The 23,790-nt window shown below is 38.0% G+C and overlaps 1 protein-coding gene across 2 annotated transcripts in view; it reads right to left on the bottom strand.

The window, feature by feature from the left end:
• Positions 1–23,790, bottom strand: part of rabgap1 (RAB GTPase activating protein 1) — a 67,402-nt gene that overhangs the window by 38,313 nt on the left and 5,299 nt on the right. The window contains exons 3-14 of one of the 2 annotated variants that reach the window (XM_077542744.1): positions 20,025–20,054; positions 18,053–18,296; positions 17,066–17,279; positions 16,645–16,819; positions 13,693–13,853; positions 12,374–12,484; positions 11,733–11,799; positions 10,633–10,735; positions 9,660–9,829; positions 9,354–9,522; positions 6,919–7,012; positions 4,220–4,370 (exon numbers count right to left, since the gene is read on the bottom strand). In XM_077542744.1, the coding sequence (XP_077398870.1) occupies positions 4,220–4,370; positions 6,919–7,012; positions 9,354–9,522; positions 9,660–9,829; positions 10,633–10,735; positions 11,733–11,799; positions 12,374–12,484; positions 13,693–13,853; positions 16,645–16,819; positions 17,066–17,279; positions 18,053–18,296; positions 20,025–20,054 (1,689 nt within the window). The remainder of the gene's footprint in view (positions 1–4,219; positions 4,371–6,918; positions 7,013–9,353; positions 9,523–9,659; positions 9,830–10,632; positions 10,736–11,732; positions 11,800–12,373; positions 12,485–13,692; positions 13,854–16,644; positions 16,820–17,065; positions 17,280–18,052; positions 18,297–20,024; positions 20,055–23,790) is intronic. The other variant, XM_077542745.1, reaches the window with a different exon arrangement.

Genomic DNA, 23,790 nt, shown 5'->3' with positions numbered 1-23,790 from the left:
AAGAGGCTGCTAGCTAGGACACAATGTGCATGCAGCACAAAGGGGGATGCACACACAACGGGCTGATAACAGCGTGCACAAGAGCACAAAACTAATTAGAAGCTGGCACATTACTATGGTATGCACAAATTGAAAAAATATATAAATGGAGCCTAATAATTAAATAATTAGTACATGAGAAGATAGGCAAATTATAATGAGTTACGATAGGAGTGAATGTTAATAGAAAAAAAATGAATATAAAAATACTTTTCTATTTGAGTTTAATCACACAACATCTTGATCTATTCTTTCTGTTTTTTGGTTAATTAAAGAAATATACAATACAATAATTACGATGCACATATCCAAGGGTGAACAAAATTTCCCCTTAGGAAATAATACAAATCTGATCCAGGAACAAAACTGTTGCCAACATACAGCCTTTGTTTATTTAACTGGAAATGTTAGTAATATTAAAAACATCAAACATTTATTATATTAATTTGATTGTTATTTGTATCACAAAGGCGAGTTGAGCGGCAGATATGTATCATACAACCAGCTTTTTTTTTTAATTGATCGTTTTTAGTGTAAGATAGTTAACCATTGTCTACTGCAAAAAGCAAAAATACCAATGTGACTCTTAGGAGTCAGTTTAATTTGTCACGTCTGGTGTAATGAAGTAGCAAAAGGCTAAAAAATAATAATAATTCAAAGACTGACGCTTAATGCGACCACTCTCGCTCATTCATTTTTTATTCATTTTCTTCCCCTTGTTAGGGTTGAGGGTGAGGTGGAGCTTATCCCAGCCAATTTACCGAAACATTTCTGTTGATTTCGCAATTGTATGACCTCCTAGGCATTCAACTTTAAAGGTTTCACTATTACTGAACATACTTTATATACTATTCCTGAAAGTCTCTTAACCAGACTAGCTTTGAGTAGACTAAATAAATCGAGAAGTGTCTGCTGGACAAGCTGCACGTGTTTTCCAATCCTGGAATGCTTTAAAAATCCATTCCAACTTTCTGTCCAGTGGCTATCAAATCAGTAGCTTTGCACATCATTGTTATGGTATTGTGAGTGAAAGCTAACATTCCATTCATAGCATTTAAGTTAACAGAAATGGATCTACATAGACTGTTGTTGCACAGGAACTGTGCGAAACTAAAGAGATAGACAGGAAAAGAAAATATTTGGACAGGGAGGGGGGCAGAGTGGTCAAGCAGCAAGAACGGAAGAACGGGGGGAGTGGAGGAAAAAGGCAAGACCAACATCTTTTCACCACCTGGGAACTAGCATTGAGCCCCCGGGGATGTTGTCTTTATGTAAGCAATGTACAGAGTTGCAGCAGAGAACTCAGACCAGCAGTGGCATATTGTGGGGTGGGTGGTGGTGGGGTCCACTCAAATACAAGAGGGCTGAGTCACTTCTGGTACTTACACTCAACCACACGTATGAAAAATAACTACTGTACTTGCAATGTCTGAACAAGCATACAAACCCATGACACATTAAAAGGGAAAAAGCAATTACTTATATTTTCTAAACATGAGGAATAAGCGGTTTGGAAAATGTATGGATGGATATTGTAGAGTAAACAGTAAAAGTGCAAAACCAAGGCTAAAACTGTTTAAAAACTGTTGTTGACAATTGCATTTTTTTGTGGTTGTTGCTTTTTTGGGGGAGTAGTCATACATGTCGTAGTACAACGTAAAAATGTCCAATTAAGGGCTTTTACACTGCTTTACTGCGGAACTGGGAACTTTTGGAAAAGATTGCATGTTTGTACTCTGGGAACTATTCCCAAAATAAAAGTCCTGGGATTTTTGTCGGGCCACCGTTACAACTCTCCAGAGACCCAGGAGCCTTTTTTTCTTTGATGCAGCAGTGAACGACATTTCTGGTTGGACGACTACTTGCTGCATTTATTTAAAGTGTAAAATTCTATTATCTTCCTCTTTTGTATGCCCCTTTTTTTCTCTACATGTCAATGCAGTGCAGTTACTTCTGTGTGACATCAGACTGATTTATATAAATGTTCTGTGGTCCTCGAGCTGCTGAGTACATGCAACACACCAATGGGCCATAGGCACTTTTTGTTCCAGGAAACCATGTGCCAAGAACTCAAAGGCCCTGGTAACATTAGTTCAAAAGCGTCTGAAAACAATAGTGAGCGCGCAAACAGCTGTCAACCCTCTGAAATTTAAAATGATACAATAAAATGTAGTTATCCATTCACATGTCCTAAAGGTGGCGGTGGGTAGCAATGGAACATCATTTTTGGGATAAATTGTACACGTCAAAGAGTAGTTTTAACTCTTTGACTGCCAAAAACGTTAAATAACGTTTAGTAAAATCCTATGAAGGAGTGCCAAAGACGTTAAAAGACGTTTTTTTTTCAAAACAGAGGTGAAACTAACCATTTTCTATTGTTGATTACTGAAAAACGGAATAAGGTAGAAACCAACTTTTTTTTCCTGATGAAAGATGAGAGTCCAATCTTTCATTTGGTAGTATGTGTGTTTCCATAGTCCAAACACATAATTTTCTGTGGACCTTGAAAGATCAGTCAAAAATGCTTAAATCGGCTGGCACCCACGGCATCCCTTTTCTGAAAACGTCTGGCAGTCAAAGAGTTAATTTTACTTTGAGAGATATTTGTGTTAAGAAGAAATCCATTACACTGTGCTACTTGTATTTGCATCATATATTTATTAGTGGTTGTGCAATCTACCGATATTTGTTTTGTTGTTTGTGAGAAAGACTCCTATAAGATAACTCTTTCACCAATCCAAAAATAACCACAAATGTAGTGTGACTCCATTTCACCAATCAAACAGAGACACGCAATCACTTGATTGTGTATTGTCGCACCGGCGGAATACAAAAGTTTTTTAAGTGACTGCTTTACATAAAGCATGGCAGAAATCTATGTTGTCTTTACAGATGGCAAAAAAGACCACTATGATGTTTTCTTTCTTCTTTATTATTGTCAAGATTACTTTTTTTGTTATTTAAAAAAAATACTAGAAACAAACATGTGATACTTGATGGAGAAAAAAAGTGCCTCCGACAGCAAGAAATATGGCTGTTTCCATCCATCCGTCCATCCATTTTCTTTACCGCTTGTCCTCACAAGGGTCGCGGGGGTTGCTGGAGCCTATCCCAGCTGGCTTCAGGCAGTAGGCGGGGTACACCCTGAACTGGTTGCCAGTTAATTGCAGGGCACACAGAGACGAACAATCATACTCACAATCACACCCATGGACAATTTGGAGTGTCCAATCAACCTGCCATGCATGTTTTTGGAATGTGGGAGGAAACCGGAGTACCCGGAGAAAACCCACGCAAGCACGGGGAGAACATGCAAACTCCACCCAAAGCAAGTTTTTTCTCCACAAAGCCATTTTTACAACACTGGATGATCTTTAGAGGGGCTATGCGTGGATCCGGGCACTTTTTTCAAACCCTTCTTCTGCTGACGTGACACAAGAGGCTTCAAACAAGCTAAGAGAACTTCTCTTCTCACAATAAAAATGCTTTGTCTGGACACAAAACATCCTAATCTATCCTGTTATATTAGTACAGAGAAATACCTGCGTTTAAGGGTGGTTTTGGTGGGGTATAATATTTTTGGAGTGTTTGTTATTCTTGAGAATTTGCAGGTTTTTTTTACCGTATATAAATAATCGCTGCTTGTCTGGTGAGACTATTGTACTGTGTGTTTAACAAGAGTAAAAAAAATACAAATAAAATAAGAAAAAAAGGAAATTATTTAAGACCATTGTTTGTTGCTGCTGAATTTGCTTCTTTTTTTTTTTTACATTTATATTATTGTTTTAGTTAAAGTTACAATGTTGAGCGACATTTGCAAATTCCTATATCTTTTATATTGTTTTTCTCATGCTAATTAAAAAAAAAAAATCAAGTTACTCACCAATCACTCGGTACTTGAGTAGTTTGTTTCACTGATTATTTAAGTAATACTTAATAATTATTTGGAGAGCAACTGTTTTCTTTTGTATGAGTCATATTATTCTTATGTAAGAGAACGCGTTCTTGAATTCAATTATTAGCTATCCTGCCCACCTCTGCCTTTTTGTGCTCAAAATGTGCCATTAAGTCTAAAAACAAGATTCAGGACTTCTATAAGTTCATCAAGTTTAAGGACACACATCAGTTGATCATGTACTGATTGATTATTAATGCATAATCAAGACTTATTTAAACTTACCTTTGTGATAAGTGTGCGGTACTCCTCCACCTGGTGGTCATTGTTGTGGCAACCAGACAGGAGCTGCCACACCTCCCCACGAAGCGCCTCTGGAACACCACTCCGCACTAGAGCCGGGAGCTGCCTGGGACGCACGGACAGATTCATATGCCTGGGAAAGGAGGTGGAAAAGCAGTCGTCAGTAATAAGGATGAGCCAACCAGATTTCCCTGATTTATTACAATAGGTAACTTAAAAGAATGTTAAATTTGCCTTATACAACACATATGGTACTAGGCAGCTTCCATTGTTTAGAGCAGATACACTGTCGTCATATTAACTTGATTCAAGCTGTTGTGTACTATCAATGTAAACTTGCAAAGGTTCAATATTTAGCTAAAAGATTTACGAATGACACAAATTATTATCAATGTTAATTTGCATGTTTTTGCAACACAGCTTAAATGCAAAGAAACATTTTAGTTTACAACTTGGGGCTGGATTCGTTCCTAGAATCCATATTCGCTTATTGTGCCGACGTCGGTGAACAACTTAATATAATATGACTATGACGTATTTCCGAGAAAAAAATATACGCATTTCCCGGAAAATAAATAAAATTTGACCTACATAGTACCGTAAATGGAGAAGACTTATGTAGCACTTTATCCAAACCATACCTGTCCAAAGTGTTTTACACGGACCGATATTCAATTATTTTATTATTATTATTAATATTATTATATTTATTGCCGCATTGTTTTAAGTTCTAACTATGGAAAAGTTGCTCTTCTAAGTTTCAAATAGCTTACCTTAAGTACAATTTCACGTTGCATTATGGTCAAAGGTATAATCTGGGTCGGTTATTGCTCACCTTGGTGTTGTAAAAGCCTAGTAATTAGTGCCCTTACAGTAAACAACAAATTCTGAATGCTGGCTGGGCTAGCCTGCACACTAGCTAGCTGCGGAGACCATAGATTTGTTAGCAATTGGGCAAGACGCGTGTTTGGCTCCAATAAGTTCATTAGAACTCATTGAATTCTTTATCAATTTTGACGCAAAGTGGTTTGTTACAAATGTCAGAAATGTAGCTATGGTACAAGTCACATGTCATTTTATAATCTGGGCTTTAACACAGATACCATTGCAGGACTCCCTATTCAACACGGCAACAAGGTTCTATGCATTAATATCTATGCTGACGACTTGCCTAAAATGTACGCAGTTTGCTTGCTTTTTCTAAACAATCGCATCTGTTTTAAGACGTGTCAAATGGCGTTCCCACATTATGTCAAACTGTCAAAAAGCACACTCGTATTACCAGTTACCGAATTAGGAAAACACTGGTTCCGGTGATGTTACACAATTTGGTCTGAATCAGCAAATTTTGATTTGATTTTTTAATTCCCATGCACATTTGAGCGAATATCTGAATTACCACCAATTTATGCACAACACTGTTTACAACACTATTGGCATATAATGTTCTGAGGGTATAAATGTTGCCCAATGAACTACTTTGCACAGAAGCTTAACAAATACGTCATGACAAAAATGCACGTTCAGTTATTGCCATATTTCACGTTTTATTTGTTTTATATTTACAGCCTTGATCTGTTCTTACAAATATTTACTTTAATTATAACTTTACTACCACATAAACATATTAGTGATGGATCTATGTTTTAATGAGCTGGAAGAATCTGTAGAGAAGGCATTTATTCGCCTGTGCCTTCAGACAACTCACAAAATACTGTCAGTTTAACGCATTCAGATAATTAGATGTGTGGCAACAACATTGCCAGTGGCGACTGAATTCGTCACAAACAGCCATGGTCAGTGAGTCTCAGTGAGTCTCGGATGTTACTTCACACTGTAGTTGCTTGCAATTGTAATTCTAGTTAACATTGTTGTCTAATGTATTGACAAGCCAATGCTCTTGTCATTCGCAGTGCAAGGTGTTTTTGTACCTCGCTTCTGGTTTTTAATTTTTTTTTATTTCTGGATTGTACAGCTGTTGTTTTTTTTTATTATTATTTTACATTGTTTTTAACTTAGCCAGATTTGTTTTTACATAATAAAACCTGGCACTTCACAAGGGTGCTTCAAATTCTTGTTTCCACTGTACACAGAGCAAGTGCAGTTTTATCCATGGCTTTATAGCAGATCCTACTCGAAAATGTAAAATTAAAAATATTTGGATTTTGTTGCTCAATATATATACATTTCCATTTGTAATGTCATTTTACATTAACAATGTGTCACATTATGTAATACCTGGCATTTTAATGTCCAGGGTGAAACAGATGAGAGGAAAGAAGAGCCAAAGCTGTGTGTATGGAAACATCTGTATTCACCATGATGACCATCATTCACGGTTCAATAGTATGACGGACCATTTAAGTCATCTGGCCTTAGGTCAGATGACTTAAACAGTGCAACAATTACATTTTGTCCTCCTTGAGCTCCCCAAAACACACGTTTTCATTCAACAGCTGCAGGTTTTCTGTGTCAGCTTTAACGAGCAGCTAATTAAAGACACCACATTTCCTATTTTATTTTCCCATCACATGATTTTTGATTTAAAAAAAAAACACACAAAAAAAACAATAGTGGGATAGGAAAGCTACCCCAATTAGCTTCTTATTTTGTTCCCTCAAATAAATAAATAAAAGGAAATCATGCAAGCGTTAAAGACACACATGCAATAGAAGCCTTACCACTTGGATAACAAATCTCCCCAGGTCTCCAGGATCTTCTCAGCACACTCTTTGGAAACATCACCAGAACCACTGAGTAATGGCTCATCATTGTCTAGACACAAGAACACGGACTTGTTACACAAACAATTTACTTTTAATGACTCAACAGCTATTGACAGCCAGTAGTATATCTTTATAGTCAAATCGTGCTGAAATCTCCATGACAAAAAAGGATGTCATGACACTTTCGGCAAATCTTGAGACTTGAAGTGAAATACTTCATGAATTCATTTCATTTAAAAATTTGATGGTTCTATCTTACAGCTAAAAAAAAACTATCACATGTCTGTGCTCAATGAATCTTTTGAGTTTTTAAATTACATTGTTGAATGAGAACTCCTGTAATTCATCAACTTTTCTATCATAATCTAATTTATTGCAATAAGTAAATAATAAAAGAACAGAATTTGCAGAAAAAGCTCAGATGTGTATTAAGTGGTAAAGCGACTCCCCTGCCAGGCAAGCAACGTATTATCCATCGAACATCAGCTGTTCCACTGTATTTAACAATGCATTTGTCTGCCTTCTTAGAATTTGAGAAAATGGCCAAGAGCGGGACATGTTTCACCCTAGAGGTTGCAAAAATGTGTTTTCTCGACTACAAAACAGCCATTGTATGATGTGTTTCATAATACAGCAACCTTTAGCAAAAGGATGCTCCACAGTTTCCCTGTTGGTTGCCTGTGAGATGGAGAATGAATAACAACAACAAGGAAAACAGTTGATTTTCATGGCTGACGGCGGCAGTGCATTGCCGTCACACAGTTACCTATCTGAATTAATGATGGGTTAGGGTTGAGTCATGCATGCACAGTCAGTGATTTCAGATTGGAATCTTAGCTCGATCATTTGATGTGGAGCCCACGTTCTATCCCTGGTTGAATGGTCTTAGGACAAGTACTCAAGACTTTCTCCCACGTTCAAAATAACATGTTCATTAGGATAAATTAAAACTAAATTGCTCGTAGGTGTAAATGAGAGTGTGAATGTTTGTCTCCAGGTGACCTATAATTGATACCTGTGACCAATGTGCACTCTAAAGCTGCGCATGTGACCATTTGCGCACTGCGCTTACCCTCTCAGCGCACCTTGTACTTCAATTCCAATTTTACAAAATGTGAGTTATGAAATTTTGGCCACTTTAATCTGCTTCTTAAACTGACACAATTATCTCCGTCATCTTCAGATAGCCTACTAATATTCACCACCAAGGATTTTGAATATAATATCATCGGGTCAAAACCTCATAAGTCCCAATTTGGAAAATGTTATATTTTTTTCCCAAAATCTATACTCTTGGTCAGTCCACATGAATTGTTGACCAATCTTAAGTGTTGAAAATGTATTTCTCTCTATGATGATGCCATGTTAATGGTTGACCAAACATACCGTTTTTGGGGTCTCCTGTGACGATTTTGGAGGTACAGGTTTTGGCCCGACGCCAGCGACACAAAAGTTTAGCATCATTTAAAAAGTAGATTTCCTTAGCTATGAAAAGTCCTTAATATTCTTTTACTGTTAATTATCTAACAAGTGAAGGAACAACACTTTTACTCTACTTATAACATGATTCAACATTTAACATTGTTTACCTTTTCAACCACTTTTACACTCACATCTTGGGATGAAAATCGTCACTTATGTCCGTTCCTATTAAGTTAAGCTCCTAAATCTGAGCCGCCGCTTCTTTGAGACAAAAAAAACAAAACTCCGCGCTCCATGAACCCATTATTTCTTTATCGGTCGCATTCGGACCTCTTTCAAAACACCGTCAGCTCAGGCAGAATATCCACATACTGTACGTGTGTGAACATGTCCTAAAATAACACAATCACACACTTGCTGACACATTAAGTACAGTACAAGGAGTTCTCCAAAACTGCGTGCGACCTGCCAAAAGCCCTTGGGTGAACAACACTTTTATACCCGATGCAGCCCTCAGCGGGAGACTTTTTATTTGCTGCTTAAGTAGTGTATAATAGTTATTCTTGACCGGTGCCAGAAAACTCTAAAAGAACAACGATAAATATCTGAGTGTACACACTATTCAGTGAGATGTCTGTGTAGGTTCCCAGTCATTTAGTGCATGGTAATTCACATCACAAGGTTTTAATCAAGTTAAAACTGACTACTCTGGCTGTTGAAAGGTGTATCACCTTTAATCCAAACGACTTCTTCTGCATTCGTTTTTATGTGTGGAAACTAGGACGCAATCGATCTGGATTTATTTATTATTATTATTATTAATTTATTTATTATCAATTAATGAGTCGATTAATTAAAAAAATCTATAACATAAATTACGCTGAAAACAAGATTTGATTCTTGATTCAATGCATTAAGATGTTTATAAGGTCACAAAAATGCTGAGAAACAGACAAAAAACAAATTACCTTCCTCTTCGTCATCCTCAGGTGGAGAAGTGACCAGAGAACCAGGCCCACCAGGAAGGATACCAGGACTGGCTGTGGTCTTCCGTTTCTCTCTCTCTGTCTCACTTTCCAAACTCACCACCTCGTAAAGTATGTCTGAGGAGGGACTCTTCCGTTCCTTGCGTTCCATCTGGGAAAAATGCAGTGGGGAAAAAATAACAGGGAAGACTGATAACAGTAATACTTTCGCTTTGTATTAGTATGAATTCAAGCTTGACCTTCATTTGTTTGTATAAAACCGCAAGTGCACGACGTAAGCATACATACCTGTCGCAATTTCAGGTAGAAGATTTCAGTGTGGCTGCGCTTGCTGAAGGGCCAGAAGAGACGATCGTTTGGGGAGCACACTCGCACCCTTGTCTCCAGAAGGAAACGCACCGGCTCTTCTACTTCGGTAATGACGAGGTCCACCGCTGTTGTCATGTACATTAATTTATCTAGAAAAGGAAGAAAACACATTTTATCATTCATAACCAATAAGCCAACACCAATAAATGAGCAACATTGACTGTTCATCGTCCAAGAAAGGAAGTGAGTGTTTCAGTGTCATGATAGTTGGAGATCGTCAATGGTCGTGCAGGTGAGAAAAAAATCATCATAAAAAGACGCGAAAGAGCCCTAGCAGTAGAAACTTTGTCAATGAAAAACTTCAGAAATCCATAGTTTGGACTCTAGAGCAAATAGTTCCAAACATAATTAAGCCTGAGCTTAATTATGTTTGGAAATTGTACCTTGTCTGTAGAATGGAAATAGTGCAGCTCTTGTCTTGTGTACAATCACACTGACTGTTACCTTATGTTACAGGGTTGTTTGATAACAGATTTATTTTCCTCCCTTATTTATTTTTTTAGATCTTTGCAAATTTTGTAAAACCTAAAGCATCACACAAATACATACTGTAAGTATTCACAGCCTTTGCCATGAAGCTCTAATGTTGTCATCATCAAAAAAATGAAGTGATTCCATTTTTGAATAAGGATAAATATGTGTGTGTGTGTGTGTGTGTGTGTGTGTGTGTGTGTGTGTGTGTGTGTGTGTGTGTGCGTGTGTGGTGGTGGGGTGGGGGGGCTTATTGGATGCACTAGAAAATGAATGAATGTACATTATGTGAGAGATTTTGCCTAAAATGTATGCCAAATTCTTATTAAGTGTGAAACAGGCAACAAAAGGAACTAATGAGTTAGTTTTTTTGTTTGTTTGTTTTTTTTTTAATAATAATACAGTAGCTTGTGTTTGTTACCTTTGGGAGTTTCCTCGTTCACAGCCTGGAACTGGGGCGTGCAGGGGTTCCAACTTCCTGTGATGATGTAAGACTTCCCGTCAGAGCTTTTTCCCATTGACTCCTAAAGGGGCACAAGTTGGGAGGAAATTAGCTAATGCCCACACATAAATAACTACACTTATAGTGAAATGCAGAAATATTCAAACACTTGACAAATGATGTGCATTATTTTTTTGTCATCTATAAATGAGTTGAAAAAATATAATTTTAAAGTTTTTTTTAAGCAAGAAGTTCCGTCCGTAATTATATTATTTATGTTATATATTATGTTTATTTACAGTGTAGACTGTATTTTGCAGCGAATACCAAGCATATATTAGCAGTGAGGTATTTATTGAGGAGGTGACATGTACCAGTATTTGTTGAAATAAAATGTGGAGAGTTACTATTAATACTATAGATATTTTAATCGATATAAAATCTCATTACATCAATATTACAACATAATATCCATTATAATAACTTAGTAAAGCTCAAAATACTATGTAAAATCTCATGACATTGTTAAAAAAATAAAAAAAAGTGGCACAAATTATCAGTTTATGTAGTTCACAATGCTGTGTTCGGCTGAAGTCGGTGAAAATGATGTTTTTTGACAGAGATGCGCTGCTTTTCATATCACAATATGACAACCACGGTATTGTGGCAATTCAAATATTGCGATATCGCCGCTATCGCTACATCCCCTCAGTCTTGTGTCAGTAGACCATTAATCAAATTTTACTAAATATCTACAAAAATATTTTATTCCCTCTGCTTTTATCATTCTGAACACCTTAAAATATAACACAGCACTTTTTAACATGCATTAATCATTTGTTTTAATTCTTTTCATTTTTATTGTGGTTTTGGCTGTTTTTGTGTGAAATGTGTCTTAATAGGAATGTAAGAATGTGAGAACCTGGTCAAAGAAGAATTTCTGTTACCATTTGTGTCAGACAAAGTATTCTATTTTATTCTATTCTAATTAAGTACAATTTTAATTCATTTCAAAATCCAGCCAAAGTATGATTGAATTTGTATAAAGATACATACGTAAGTCCACCCAAATAACCCACCAGGTCTAGAAGGTGCATGTCACTGTTCTTGACGTTCTTGCCAGGGCTAAGCAGAAGACCAAAACACCTGGAGAAGAGGCACACATTTAATATATATAAATATACTGTATATATGAGAGGTGAAGTTTGCAGTTATTAAAAATTTGGTTATTAAAAAACAACAACAATAAAACGTTTGTCATGTATATTAAAACTATTCGCGGGGAACAGGAACAGGGGCTGGCCCGAGAATTGCGAAAATCCTTGCACATTTGACGTCCACTGAAATCAATGAAGGCATTTGTTGTTTGATGGGTACAGATAACAACACATCACGAGGAACAAATTTAGGACACAATGGAAATTAAGGGTCCATTATTATTACCCTCTTAAAACTATGTGCGAGCACATAAACTAGAAATCATGGCCAACACACGATGTACACTTGTGAGTGTTCATTAGTGAGTGGTGGGATGCTTTAGCTTTAAATGATTGGTCACATTTTAGACAGCTAGATCGAAAAGAAACAGATGGTGCCATCTCTGTCTTTACAATAAAATGTTCATACTGGTGCTACAAGGTTTGCTTTGTTTTTGTTTTTCCTGTGTGTGTGTGTGCATGTGTGCGTGCCAGCGCGCAGGTGCGTGTGTGTTCCCTTTTACCGCTCAATGGCCAGTTCCTTATTGGATGTCTGCTGGACGTAGATGACAATTTTTTTGTCCATTCCGGCACGCAGTTTGAAGCTCTGCTTGTCCTTGTCTTTTGCTACAGCACTGGGGAAAATAAATAAAAGATCAAATCTAAATTCCTCACTGCACAATAATAGCCAGTGTGACTAGCCAATGCATGAAAGACATGCAAGAACATCTACCAGTTTTTTTATAACATATTTTCATGAATGTCTATTGCAAACAGTTCATAATTATTTATAAAATAAAGAATATGGTTGTGTTTTGTTGTTTCTAATCTTACTAAACTAATTCACTCAGCTGAATATCCAGCCTGTGTGTACTTTGTGTCAATGTTGTTCGCTTGCAATTCAAATCTGCTGGCTGAAAGTAAACATCATTTAATATCTATAGTTGTATGCACAAGGAGGACAGGTTATAGAAGAAATAAGAACAGAGGAGCTTCCGTTTTCTCTTAATCGGAGCATCAAGGATATTTTGTTATTTCTGGTCTTAATTGCATAACCACAAACGAGAAAGCAAATAACATGGAAAAGAGGGAACTATTTGTTATTGAAAATAAATTGACTTTTAGTAGTGGATGTAATAGGTTTTACATTTACGTAGATGTCTTATTTTCCATGCCCTCATTTGAAAGTACAAAAAGTCGGGGTGTTTGACTTCAACGGTGGTACTTAATGCTATTTACCAACACTACTTGACTTGACTTGACTTGGCATGAAAACACTACAACAGACTCATTAACAATATCCATTGTCTACTGAATAAACTCAGGTTGACTCCCAGGAATTGACTGTTGACGAATCATATCTTGGAGCAATTAATCAGGACATTTTGTTTTTCTTTTAACTGTTTTCTTCTTCTTCTTCTTGCAGCTTCCATGGCATTGCTTACATGGTTGTGGACATGGTGCAGATTGTTTATAAAGGCACATCTAGTGTTGCAAAATTAGGGACTTTGTTGCTATATTTAAGAAGTTTTCCGATGCCTCGAGTAACTATTTCTCAAAAAAGCATCTTTAATTCTTGGTAATTATATTCATTAACATAATTATTTTCACATTGTTTTCCGTATAACAAGAAAGGGAGACTGGTAGAAGACAATTGTGGAGTCGATCACGCTAAACATTGCTAATACATTGTTTCCATTGAAAAAGCAGCACTTTATCCAATGTTTGTAAGTCGTTTGTGAGAATGCATGCTTAGGTTGTTTTTTTCCCCACTTTTATCCATAAAGTGTACATTATCATTCAATATCTGATTACTAGGACAATAATGCATCAATGATTCTACCTGAAAGTGCCTTTGCCATCATCCTCTTTGATTTCTAGGCTGACAGTGAAGGTAAACAAGTCACTGTCTGGCGTGAGTGGAGCATGCTGCTGAGACGCCAGTGCTGCCTTCTTAGCTGACCGCCGAAATGCCGTGGCAAAGCTGTACAGAATCCTACTCACCTGCAGAGAGGACAAGGAGCAGACAGTTACAATGTTCTGCAACGACTCAGCAGCTGAGTTGTGATACCTTTTTGTGTTATGTCGCACTGTTCGCAAGGTATATCGGAGTTAACATGCCTTTTAACTCATGTTTGGACTAAATTAATTGATGATAGTATTTATATTATCTCATATTTATATGAGGAAAAAAGTGTGGTTCCGGTGTTAAATCTAATCTAATTTAGTAGGTAATGCAAATACACCGAGCACCTTCAAAACTCAATTTTCCGTTTCTGGCTCAGGTTCATTCTTGTTTAATACCAAAATTGAGTTTTAATCCCCAACTCCACTGTAAACTGGATCAATATTACTTAACTATCTCATTAAACCAGAGATCACTGAGTCATTTGCAATAGTTACTGCTATCAAATTACCCAAATGTTAGCAGAAACCACTAATGTATGTCATTTTTTTATTAATCAGAAACAGATGACAAAGATGTCACAACTTAAAGGTGGTCCCAATTTGTTTTAATTCATAAAAACTGTTCTTATTTAAACTTTTTTGTTAAAAAAAAAAAATAAGACATTTTTGCAGCAGCGGGATTCTAGCTCGAGTCCTATTTTAGACAGCAGGCCATTGCTATTTCCTAAAGGCGGAGTTTGAAGTCCACTCTCAAATATCTACAAAAGATTTTTGTTCTTTGGATATCAAAGACTTTTGCAGGCTGTTATTTACTGATAAACAAAAATGAGATGTTTTACAGGAAGGAGCCTGTAGGCCAAAGAAAGTAGCATCCTAACAAAACAGTGCTGTGCACAAAATAACTTCTGTTCTATAACTAGTGAAGTCAAAAGTCAATGCATTCCTTTGATACAGGACTAGGCCCTTGTGATTGGCTGGTGACCAGTTCAGAGTGTACCCTGCCTCTCGCCCTAAGACAGATGGGAAAGGTTCCAGCACACCCGTGACCCTACTCTCGCCCTAAGACAGATGGGAAAGGTTCCAGCACACCCGTGACCCTACTCTCGCCCTAAGACAGATGGGAAAGGTTCCAGAACACCCGTGACCCTACTGCGGATAAGGGGTTTGGAAAATGAATGAATGAATGAATGAATGAACCCTATTTTTTTTTTTAACAAATTTACAAAATGGTGTCCATTTTTTGAAGCCCATGAATGCCATTCTTTAGAAAAGTACTTGAATCTATGTAATGTAAAAGTCTACGAGTTTTTTGCAAAACAGATTAAATTTGATTTAAAATAAATGAATGCAGCACAAGGAAGAACCAATGTGTTGATAGGCAAAAAAAATATGAAGGACACATTGTTTGTAAGGGCATACTTGCCGAGATACTGATGTTCTGCAAAGTTTACATACACTTGGGTCTTACTTTGAGCAGAGGCCCATTAAACACTATATGTGGTTTTCAAGCAAGCTCCAGTACTGAAAAATTGCAAAGTCATCTGAAAAAATAAGCAGTAAAGCATGCACACAGTACATACACAAACACTGAAAGCGCTTGAGCACCATTAGGTAATGGATGAACTGGGGCCTATCACAGCTGATTGCCAGCCAATTAAAATCAACCATTTGTCCCTGAACACATATGGACAATTTGGAGGCTAAGTGAGACATGAACCTAACATACGTGTTTTAGGAATGAAAAGAGGAGAAAACACAAAAGTGCAAGAGATGAAAACTATACACAGGAAGCCCTAAGCTGAAATTCAAAATCCTCATTTTACCTCATACACACTAAAATAGCAAGTTGATATTTTAAGGTTCGTGTGAGTTTTAGCGTGACAAAAGTACAGTTTCAATTTGGACTGGGGGCTCTGAAGACTTAACCCTCCCCCCACTTCTGTTGAATGATATAAGCAGTGACACATCCGCTCCCTAACACCTCTTGTTCTGGGGGCTTTTCTTGGCATTTTGTGTGTGGGTTATATGAGTACTGCAACACAGCCCGGAGTGCATGACATAACGCCTTTGCACTGGGGAAACTCCTAACACTGACATGGCCCCTGTGGGACATGCTACAAGGGTGGAGGGGATCAGCAATCCAAGACAAAGTCGACAGAACACTTCCAGCAACACTGAATGTGTTCATATGCATCGACTGCAATGTGAGCGGAACACAGATTTTCGGTCTTGACTTTTTGCAAAGCTTTATCATTGTGTATGAGGTACATACTGCGATTTGGTCAAAGAGTGGTCAGAGGTGATTATTTAATCAGCTGCAGATTGGGGATGCATCTATCAAAGTAGTAATAACAGCTACTGTTACAATTTACATCAAGTGAAACTGGATAAAAAAAATTAAATAAAAAGGCCTATTAGGGAAAAGTACCGCAACAAGGCAAGACGTGAAGCTCCCCAGAACAAAACATTGTTTTTGTTGTTTTTTGAGAGAGGGAATAAAACATTGTTGAGCAATCACATTAGAGTCAAGTCCTGGAACATTAATAATGATCCATTATCATTATCTTCAGCAATCCAGTAAACATGCTCTGTTTCACTGGAAATAAATCAACTGTCATGATCACAAGTCTCCTCATGTGCCCAAACAGCCGTTGTGCTAATCAGAAGACTCTGTGAAGTGTTATTTGTGGACTTTTGTGAAAAGGGTTAAGGAACAAAATAAGTAACAACACAACTAGTTCCTTCAGTTATTACCATGGAATTTTTTACCATCCTTTTTTTTTTGGCTAATGGGGACACGGTCTACTAGAGTGATGCCCATTACTGAATTTGAGAAAATACGGTAGTACATTAATCCAAGTGAGAAAATAAATGTGAAATGACTTACCGCCTCTTGTATTTGGCAGCGGAACACATGGATCCTAAAGATCTCTGCGTTGTAGTGGCTCTCGGTGAACGCAAAACAGTCACTCTCCGGCGTGCCGTCATGGCCGCGCACACAGAACAGAATCTTATAGATTGGGTAGTTGGCGATCTCTGTACTGTTGTTGGGATCCAAAAGCCTGTGAAAATCAATGTATAAAATGCTCAACATTGGTCCCACTGTGAACTGCCTAAATCAAGTAATTAAAAAAAAAAAAAGTAAGACTCAAATAACTTTTTAGCTATTCATTGTTGGAAGTTGTGAAGGACAAAAATAAGTGAGCCAAACCATGTAACAACTGCAAAGATATGGTACAACATAAAAAAAAAATGTTACATTTGGTTGGACTACTTAGTGGAAACATGACTAAAATTCCCCCAATTACCTAACAGTGCCTTCAGATACGCTTGGCACTGACAACGTGACGTCCAAGGGGAGCTGACACTGCCCCCTGAGGATGCCCATCATACGGAGGGCTTCCACCTCACTGCGGGGGGCGTTGACAGAGGCGCACCCGAGATACGTCAGCTGGCTGAAGACTATGCTGTCCTCATCTGGGATGGGACTGCCAGGACTGCCGTCCGACGACGATTCATCTCCTGAGGAGGAGAAAAACATACCATTTGTCTATGAGCTCTACTTTGATCTTTTAAATGTAGACTTGTATCAGGGATGTGATTTGACCAAAGTGAAATTATCTGAAAATTTAGCCGGGGGTCTGGGGGCCGCCGGCACCCAGCTAGGTCCAGGGCAGTGCCCTGGTGGGGGGACAAGGGGGGGCTTCCCGGAGCTCATGGGTTTTCCGTGTTTTTAAGTACTTTCAATGCACTCACATGACAAAGAAATAGACAAAACAACAGCATAAATTTTCAATGTATATTGAACTATCCCATATAAAATGGCAGTTTTAGTCAACTCAAAATCAGTCACATTCAAAAACATTGGACTGCCTTTGCTTTTAAAAACTATCACTGAGAATATCATCATATCTAACTCATGTGATTACTAAGTTAACACATAAATAATGTTGAAGAGTTCAAATTTCATGAACAAATAATTGTATCATGACCAAATGAAAAGTAACTCATATTAGAGCATACCACAAATGTCTTTGTTATAGCAGAAGATGTTATCTGTCGGAGTCATGTGCATACACAATGAACTACAAAAAAAAAACAAAAAAAAAAAACGGAAATTTAATTTTTTTATTTTTGGAGATAAAAAAAAGCGGAATTCCGCGAATTAGCGGAAAAATCACATCCCTGTTGTATTCATCTCTCATTAAGTGACTCGCCTGTGCAGGTAATGGTGGTACTCAACACAGCAAGTCAATTTAGTTCCTTACAGCTTAAAATTTAAAATTACCACTCACCTCGATAGGACCGCTCATTCAGCTCGCTCTCCTGAGCTGTCTGAACAGGAAGTACCATGTCCACCTTGAGTGACGGCGCACTGAGGGGGTCAGTGCCTGGTGCTACGGGTGATGCTGTGGTGGGCAGGGGGCTATTGTCCCCTGCGCCCGCCGGTAGCCCCGGCCTGGCGTCGGACAACGACGGCTCCATGAGGACATCCTCTAACTCCCTTTGGAGTTGCTGCTCACTGCCATTTCCCACAATCTGACACACACACACACATATATACACATTGTGGACACTGAACATGAATTGGCACATTTATAGGGCCACACAGATGTTGCCAAACATACATACATACTGATAAAAATCCCTGAAGCAAAACAATATTGTTCTGCGACATGTGATTGACCGCACCATGGTAGTGATAAGAGATCAACATAAGCGCATTAAAATGTTCTCCTTATTTAACCTTGCCCTGGCCCTGCTTCTTAACATATTATTGAAAGACATAACAAGAAGCCTACTACTTAGCCAGCATTCTCTTTATTCTGTTTCTTACAATTTTAGTGATTAGTAGGTCAGTAATTGTGTAAGTTGTGTAAAATATGAAGTTATGCCAACACTAACTCGATGTGAAACAAGCAAAAGAACCTAAATTCTAATCTTAAGGCTGTAGAAAGAATCAAACTGAAGAGGGCACTGTTGTACTGAACAAATTATTCCTGGTTGGAAAAGAGCTTCATTTTCTGGAGTTCCTGTTGTGGCATGTACTTGGATTTTATGCAATAGGAATATAACAAAATTGCTGTCTGACTGTTCTGAACCAGTGTTCCATTGCATGCCAGATTATTGCTCAGCAAAAAATCTGGCATGCAATGGAACACTGCCTCGAACAGCTGTGCCATAATAGCAGGAGGTCTTTGCGGATGCAGTAACTCAGCTTTATGTTGTTATTCTTCACACAGAAAACAAGTTGGAAAGGAATGAACAGTGCCTCTGGTGGTTGTAGCCTAATACGTACAGGAAGTCCTCAGCTCACAACCACCCCGACACCATGTTGTGAGGTTGCGAACGGTACACAATGAAATTATTTAGCTCTATCTAAGTATAAGAAAAATTACAGTTTATTTGTAACCATCACTGTCATCTATATTGTCCAGAAAAATGTACAATCTGCTTTATTCTTGGTAGTGTTTTGATTACGTTATATCAAATGGTGCAAACAATGATACAGAATAATAAATAAAAGGTTTCCCACTGGTCATTGGAATATGCAGTGTCTACTAATATGAAGAATAGCGAAATTCAACGGTAAAACTAAACTTTATGTGTGCATACAGTTACAGTATTGATACATTACTTGTCAGAGATAATGCTGTGATGAATTACTCAATTACGTCCACCTCTGTTATTTTGTGCCTCATACTGGCTGTCTTTATTGACACTATTGCATAAGATTCCAGCAAATGTGCTGGGGGATGCAGGATGAATGCCATTCTAATAAACATTATAACAATATATATGTCCATCTACGTGTCTAAGAATTTATTTTATATTCATGGCTTGAAGTGTTTTTACTACAAATATTTACTGTAATTATAACTATAAGATCATTTTAGGTCCATGAGAGACAAAGTCAAGTTCCGACTTCCAAATGTAAAACTGAATTCTCTCAAATACCGAGGACCCTGGTAGTTTATTTAAGGGAAGAAATGGACATTGGCTTGAAAGCTAGTCCTTAAAAACCTGTGTTAATATTCATGCAACATGATGCTAATGTCTAATTCTATCACCATAGTAGCTAAAGCAATGCAATGACCAACTAGGGGTGTCACTCAACAGCCAGCAAATAAACAAGAGAGCACAAATCACAGACAGTCACCATGGGATCACATTACAGCAAGAGACAGAAAGAGAGAGTAGCAATAAAGTGATATGAAGAGAACAAATAGGAAGAGAAGGAAATGCAAAGAGAGCAAAAAGACTGACCTTAAGGCTGACCCCTTCCTCTGAAATCACCTGCATAACAAACAACAAGTTTAGAGACCGACTCTAATCTGACGTGATGGGAAATCAAGAGATTGTGATATCGAGATGAACATGTGAATGGAGGTGATTTCTACCCGAGGTTTGAGTGCAAACAACCAAAATCAGGCTTGCCCAGCCTATATAGGCATAAACGGAAGATATGGACTTAAAATACCGTATAACTTCCAGTACATCCACGTAAGCATCATATTTGTTCTTGTTGTTCATTTGTCAGGTAAAATGTTAAGCGGAGACTGAGGTACACACATACCGACCATCGGTCCGATTTGAGCATTTTCCCCTCCCATCTGATCAAAGTCACAAAAGAATCAGTTCTCTAATGTCTCTGAACGATTACCTTGAGTACCTATGGTCTGGGTTGTGTTAGATTTATCCACCCCGAAATGAGTGATTGCGCATCGCAGTTTGCAAAGCAAAATTTGCATTTTGCGCCTCATCAAAATACATGAACAGCGAATCTGTCAATCAACTGCCGAAACGAAGGCAGGTATAAGCTTGGTGCAGCTAGTTAGCATCAAGCTTCAGCTGGCTACTGCTGCGGCGATTTAACGTTGCTGCTATTATGCGTGGGAAGCTGACAAGTGGTGGACCAATCGATCCAAATAATAATATTAGCGATGCCAAGTCAGTATCAATATCAGATCGATACTAGCACGATGAGATTCAATACAGTAGTTTCAGTTTTGTGATTATATGCACCGCTGCGGTTTGTTCAACTGCCAATTGGCTGGAATTGCCACTTCCGTCTAAGTTTGCTACCCCATCTCTCCTCCATTTTTTTCCTTTGTTTGTCTAAACAATTTGAAGAGTAATCAATTGATCAATAATCTATCACTTAAGTCTTAAGATATTGGTGCTGTACTGTACTTGCCATTTTAATGGTTCTATGATGAATCATGACAACGGCATAAGATTTCTGACCAATATCCCAATGTTGTTAAAGTGAGCTAGAAACTATGCCCAAGAGGTGTTCTTAATATTTTGTCCCTCCTATGTAGCTAAACAAGGTAACCGAAATAATGTATTGCCAATCAAGTATAATACATTACAGAAATACAACACTGAAAACTACCACCACATGAATAAATACATAGTTAAATTAATACCACTCTGACAGTGTCCAAAAAAATAAAGATTGCTGCCCTTTATGGAACCCTCACTGGCTCTCATTGGCTTGGCTGAGTATGCACAATGTTCATGCTCTGGTGGCGCCATCTTTTGGTATCTTGCCATAAGCACTTCTACAGGAATTGGTCACAGGCAGGAAATGTGGTTGAATAAACTAAATCACAGTCAGTTTAATGAAAGTCGAAAATGTCTTCACTGAGTACGAAAAGAAAAGGACAGGAGATGAGGCGGTAACCTGAAACTCCTATGGGACACACACAAGATGCTGCCTGCCTGCTGCAGTTCCTCCCTCACAAAGTCCTCCCTCTATTTGTGACACGACACACCCTTGTTGCACACAAAAAAACACTCAGAGAATGAGTTCAAAGTATTAGCAGCTGCACTCACACACAGACAGCAATTGTTGCTATGGTACCTAAAGCTAATGTAATGTAAACAATACAGAGATTCACAGGATGAATAGAGCAATTTTTTACCATTTCCTCTCTAGACATTCTCTCTACGTTTTTTTGTGACTGTCAATCAGGCATGCCTGCAGTCTCAAGGCATTTAATGGAAACCGGAGAGTGACTATTCTAATGCCAAAGATGCCACTCAGTAAAGAGCTAATATTCAAGGTCAATCAATGGCCTTTTGGACCAGGACCAAGTAGTACACCATCACTGGCAAAATCTAAGCATCCAGCCTTCCAATCAAAGTCAGCAAAGGTGCCATTTTTCGGACCAGGTACAATTGGTGTAGGGTGTGTTTAAGTGGTAAAATAACAAATGTTCTTTGCAGTAATGCGTTTGATGCGGCCCCACTAGTCCGACTAGGGATGTAGCGATATCCAAACATCACAATTCACAATATGAAGGTCACGATATGAAAGTTGTCACGATATTGCGAGGAGGTTGGCGATATAAAAAAAGGTCACAATATGGTAAAAAAAAAAAAAGAGCTCATACTAATAAAAAAAAACACAATCTTGTTCTTTTGTACATAACAGCAATGCATATAAACAACCTACAATCACTAATAACACTTAATATTGAGGCACTTACTTGCTAATGCACAGACACATTTGAGCTTCTCCACATATTGACTCGGTTCAATAGCATATTATGTTCCCCCCTTCGTATAACCATTAGCATGGATATTAAACATAGAAGGGCCAAAACATGCCTTGTGAAAATTAAATTGTACTAAAAAAAAAAAAAACTAGCCACCAGGGAATGCTAGAACTGCACAAATGGAAATCAACCTGACTTTTTTTAACAGATGTGCTGCTTTTAATATTGGGACATGACAACTAGTCCAAACACGGTACTCTGATTAATAATGCATTTGTGGAATAAGAATTAAATTGAATAATTAATCTATTTACAAGATGTGCGATTTTGGGAGGCAACGTCATTAGTCAGAGACCGAAATGGGCAAACTGATGTCATCATTACCGTGAATCGAGAAAATGTTTGATTAAGTTTCCATTAAAAATACAAGCATTTGAGTAAATGTGCTTCATTAAAAATGGATCGGTAGCAACTGTGTCAAGTTGTCAAAAGGTACGTGTGTAGATTCCTTTTCGCCTATTACACTGCCTTTGAAAAGTACGCCGTCTGTCACACAGGAACAGGACACTCCCGGCTCCACTACCGCTAACATCTGCGAATGAAGAGAACTGCTGTTGCAAGTCAGCGCATCCACCATTAGCTGGTAAATCTGACCTATGTCGTTGTTGTTAATATTGGCCTAATCTATCTGTCTCTGTCAGGAAACAATGTAGGCAGGAAAGGCTGAGAGATGACACATTCTAGCGACTTTGAACAAGGCTGTGAGGATGTTTGTGATGTGATGCTTCTTATACAATCATCTTTAGGCAGCAAACTAGTTAAAACTGAATTAAGAGCACCTCAGCCAGTTGCAATGCATTTGATTTTGTCTCCATTATTAATCAGTTTTCCTCCATTGCTTCATGATGGATTGATTCCATCAAATCTAAAGCATTCTCAACAATAACTGAATTGACTAATCGCTAAGTATGCCCAACGGTGCTACCAACACTGGTGAAAAAAAAAAAAAGACTTTGTGAACTAAATGACTACAGTAATTTCTGGACTATAAGCCGCTACTTTTTTCACTTGCATTCAACCCCGCGGCTAATACAAAGATGCAACTTATCCATCAGATCACAAAATCGCACTATAAAGGAAGCGCAAGAGCGTCAGGCAGAGCAAAACAAACAAAGTGAGCCCAAATACAGTAGGAGAGACAGAACAAGAGCGAGACAATTTGCAGCCTCATTATGGAAAAGAAAGTAGCGGGAACCCGGTGTGGTAACATTAAAACACCTGCGGCTTACCAGTCAGGTGTGGCTTATATGTGTAACAAACTCAAGTATTCCCAAAATTTAGCTAGCGCGGCTTATAGTCAGGTGCGCCTTGTAGGCCAGAAATTACTGTACATTAAGATTAAAGTATTAACATGTCACGTGAGTGAGGCCCAACATTTTAAAAAGCATGTAAGTGGTTTCTTATTCACGACAAGAAATATAAATAAGGTTAAGAAAAAAAGTAAAACATCAAATGGTTAGGTTGAT

This window comes from Vanacampus margaritifer, chromosome 14, assembly GCF_051991255.1.
Source record: "Vanacampus margaritifer isolate UIUO_Vmar chromosome 14, RoL_Vmar_1.0, whole genome shotgun sequence".
In the NCBI taxonomy this organism is placed as follows: Eukaryota; Metazoa; Chordata; class Actinopteri; order Syngnathiformes; family Syngnathidae; genus Vanacampus; species Vanacampus margaritifer.
Note: the sequence above shows the minus strand (reverse complement) of the source record. Positions and strands in the feature narration are given on the sequence as shown.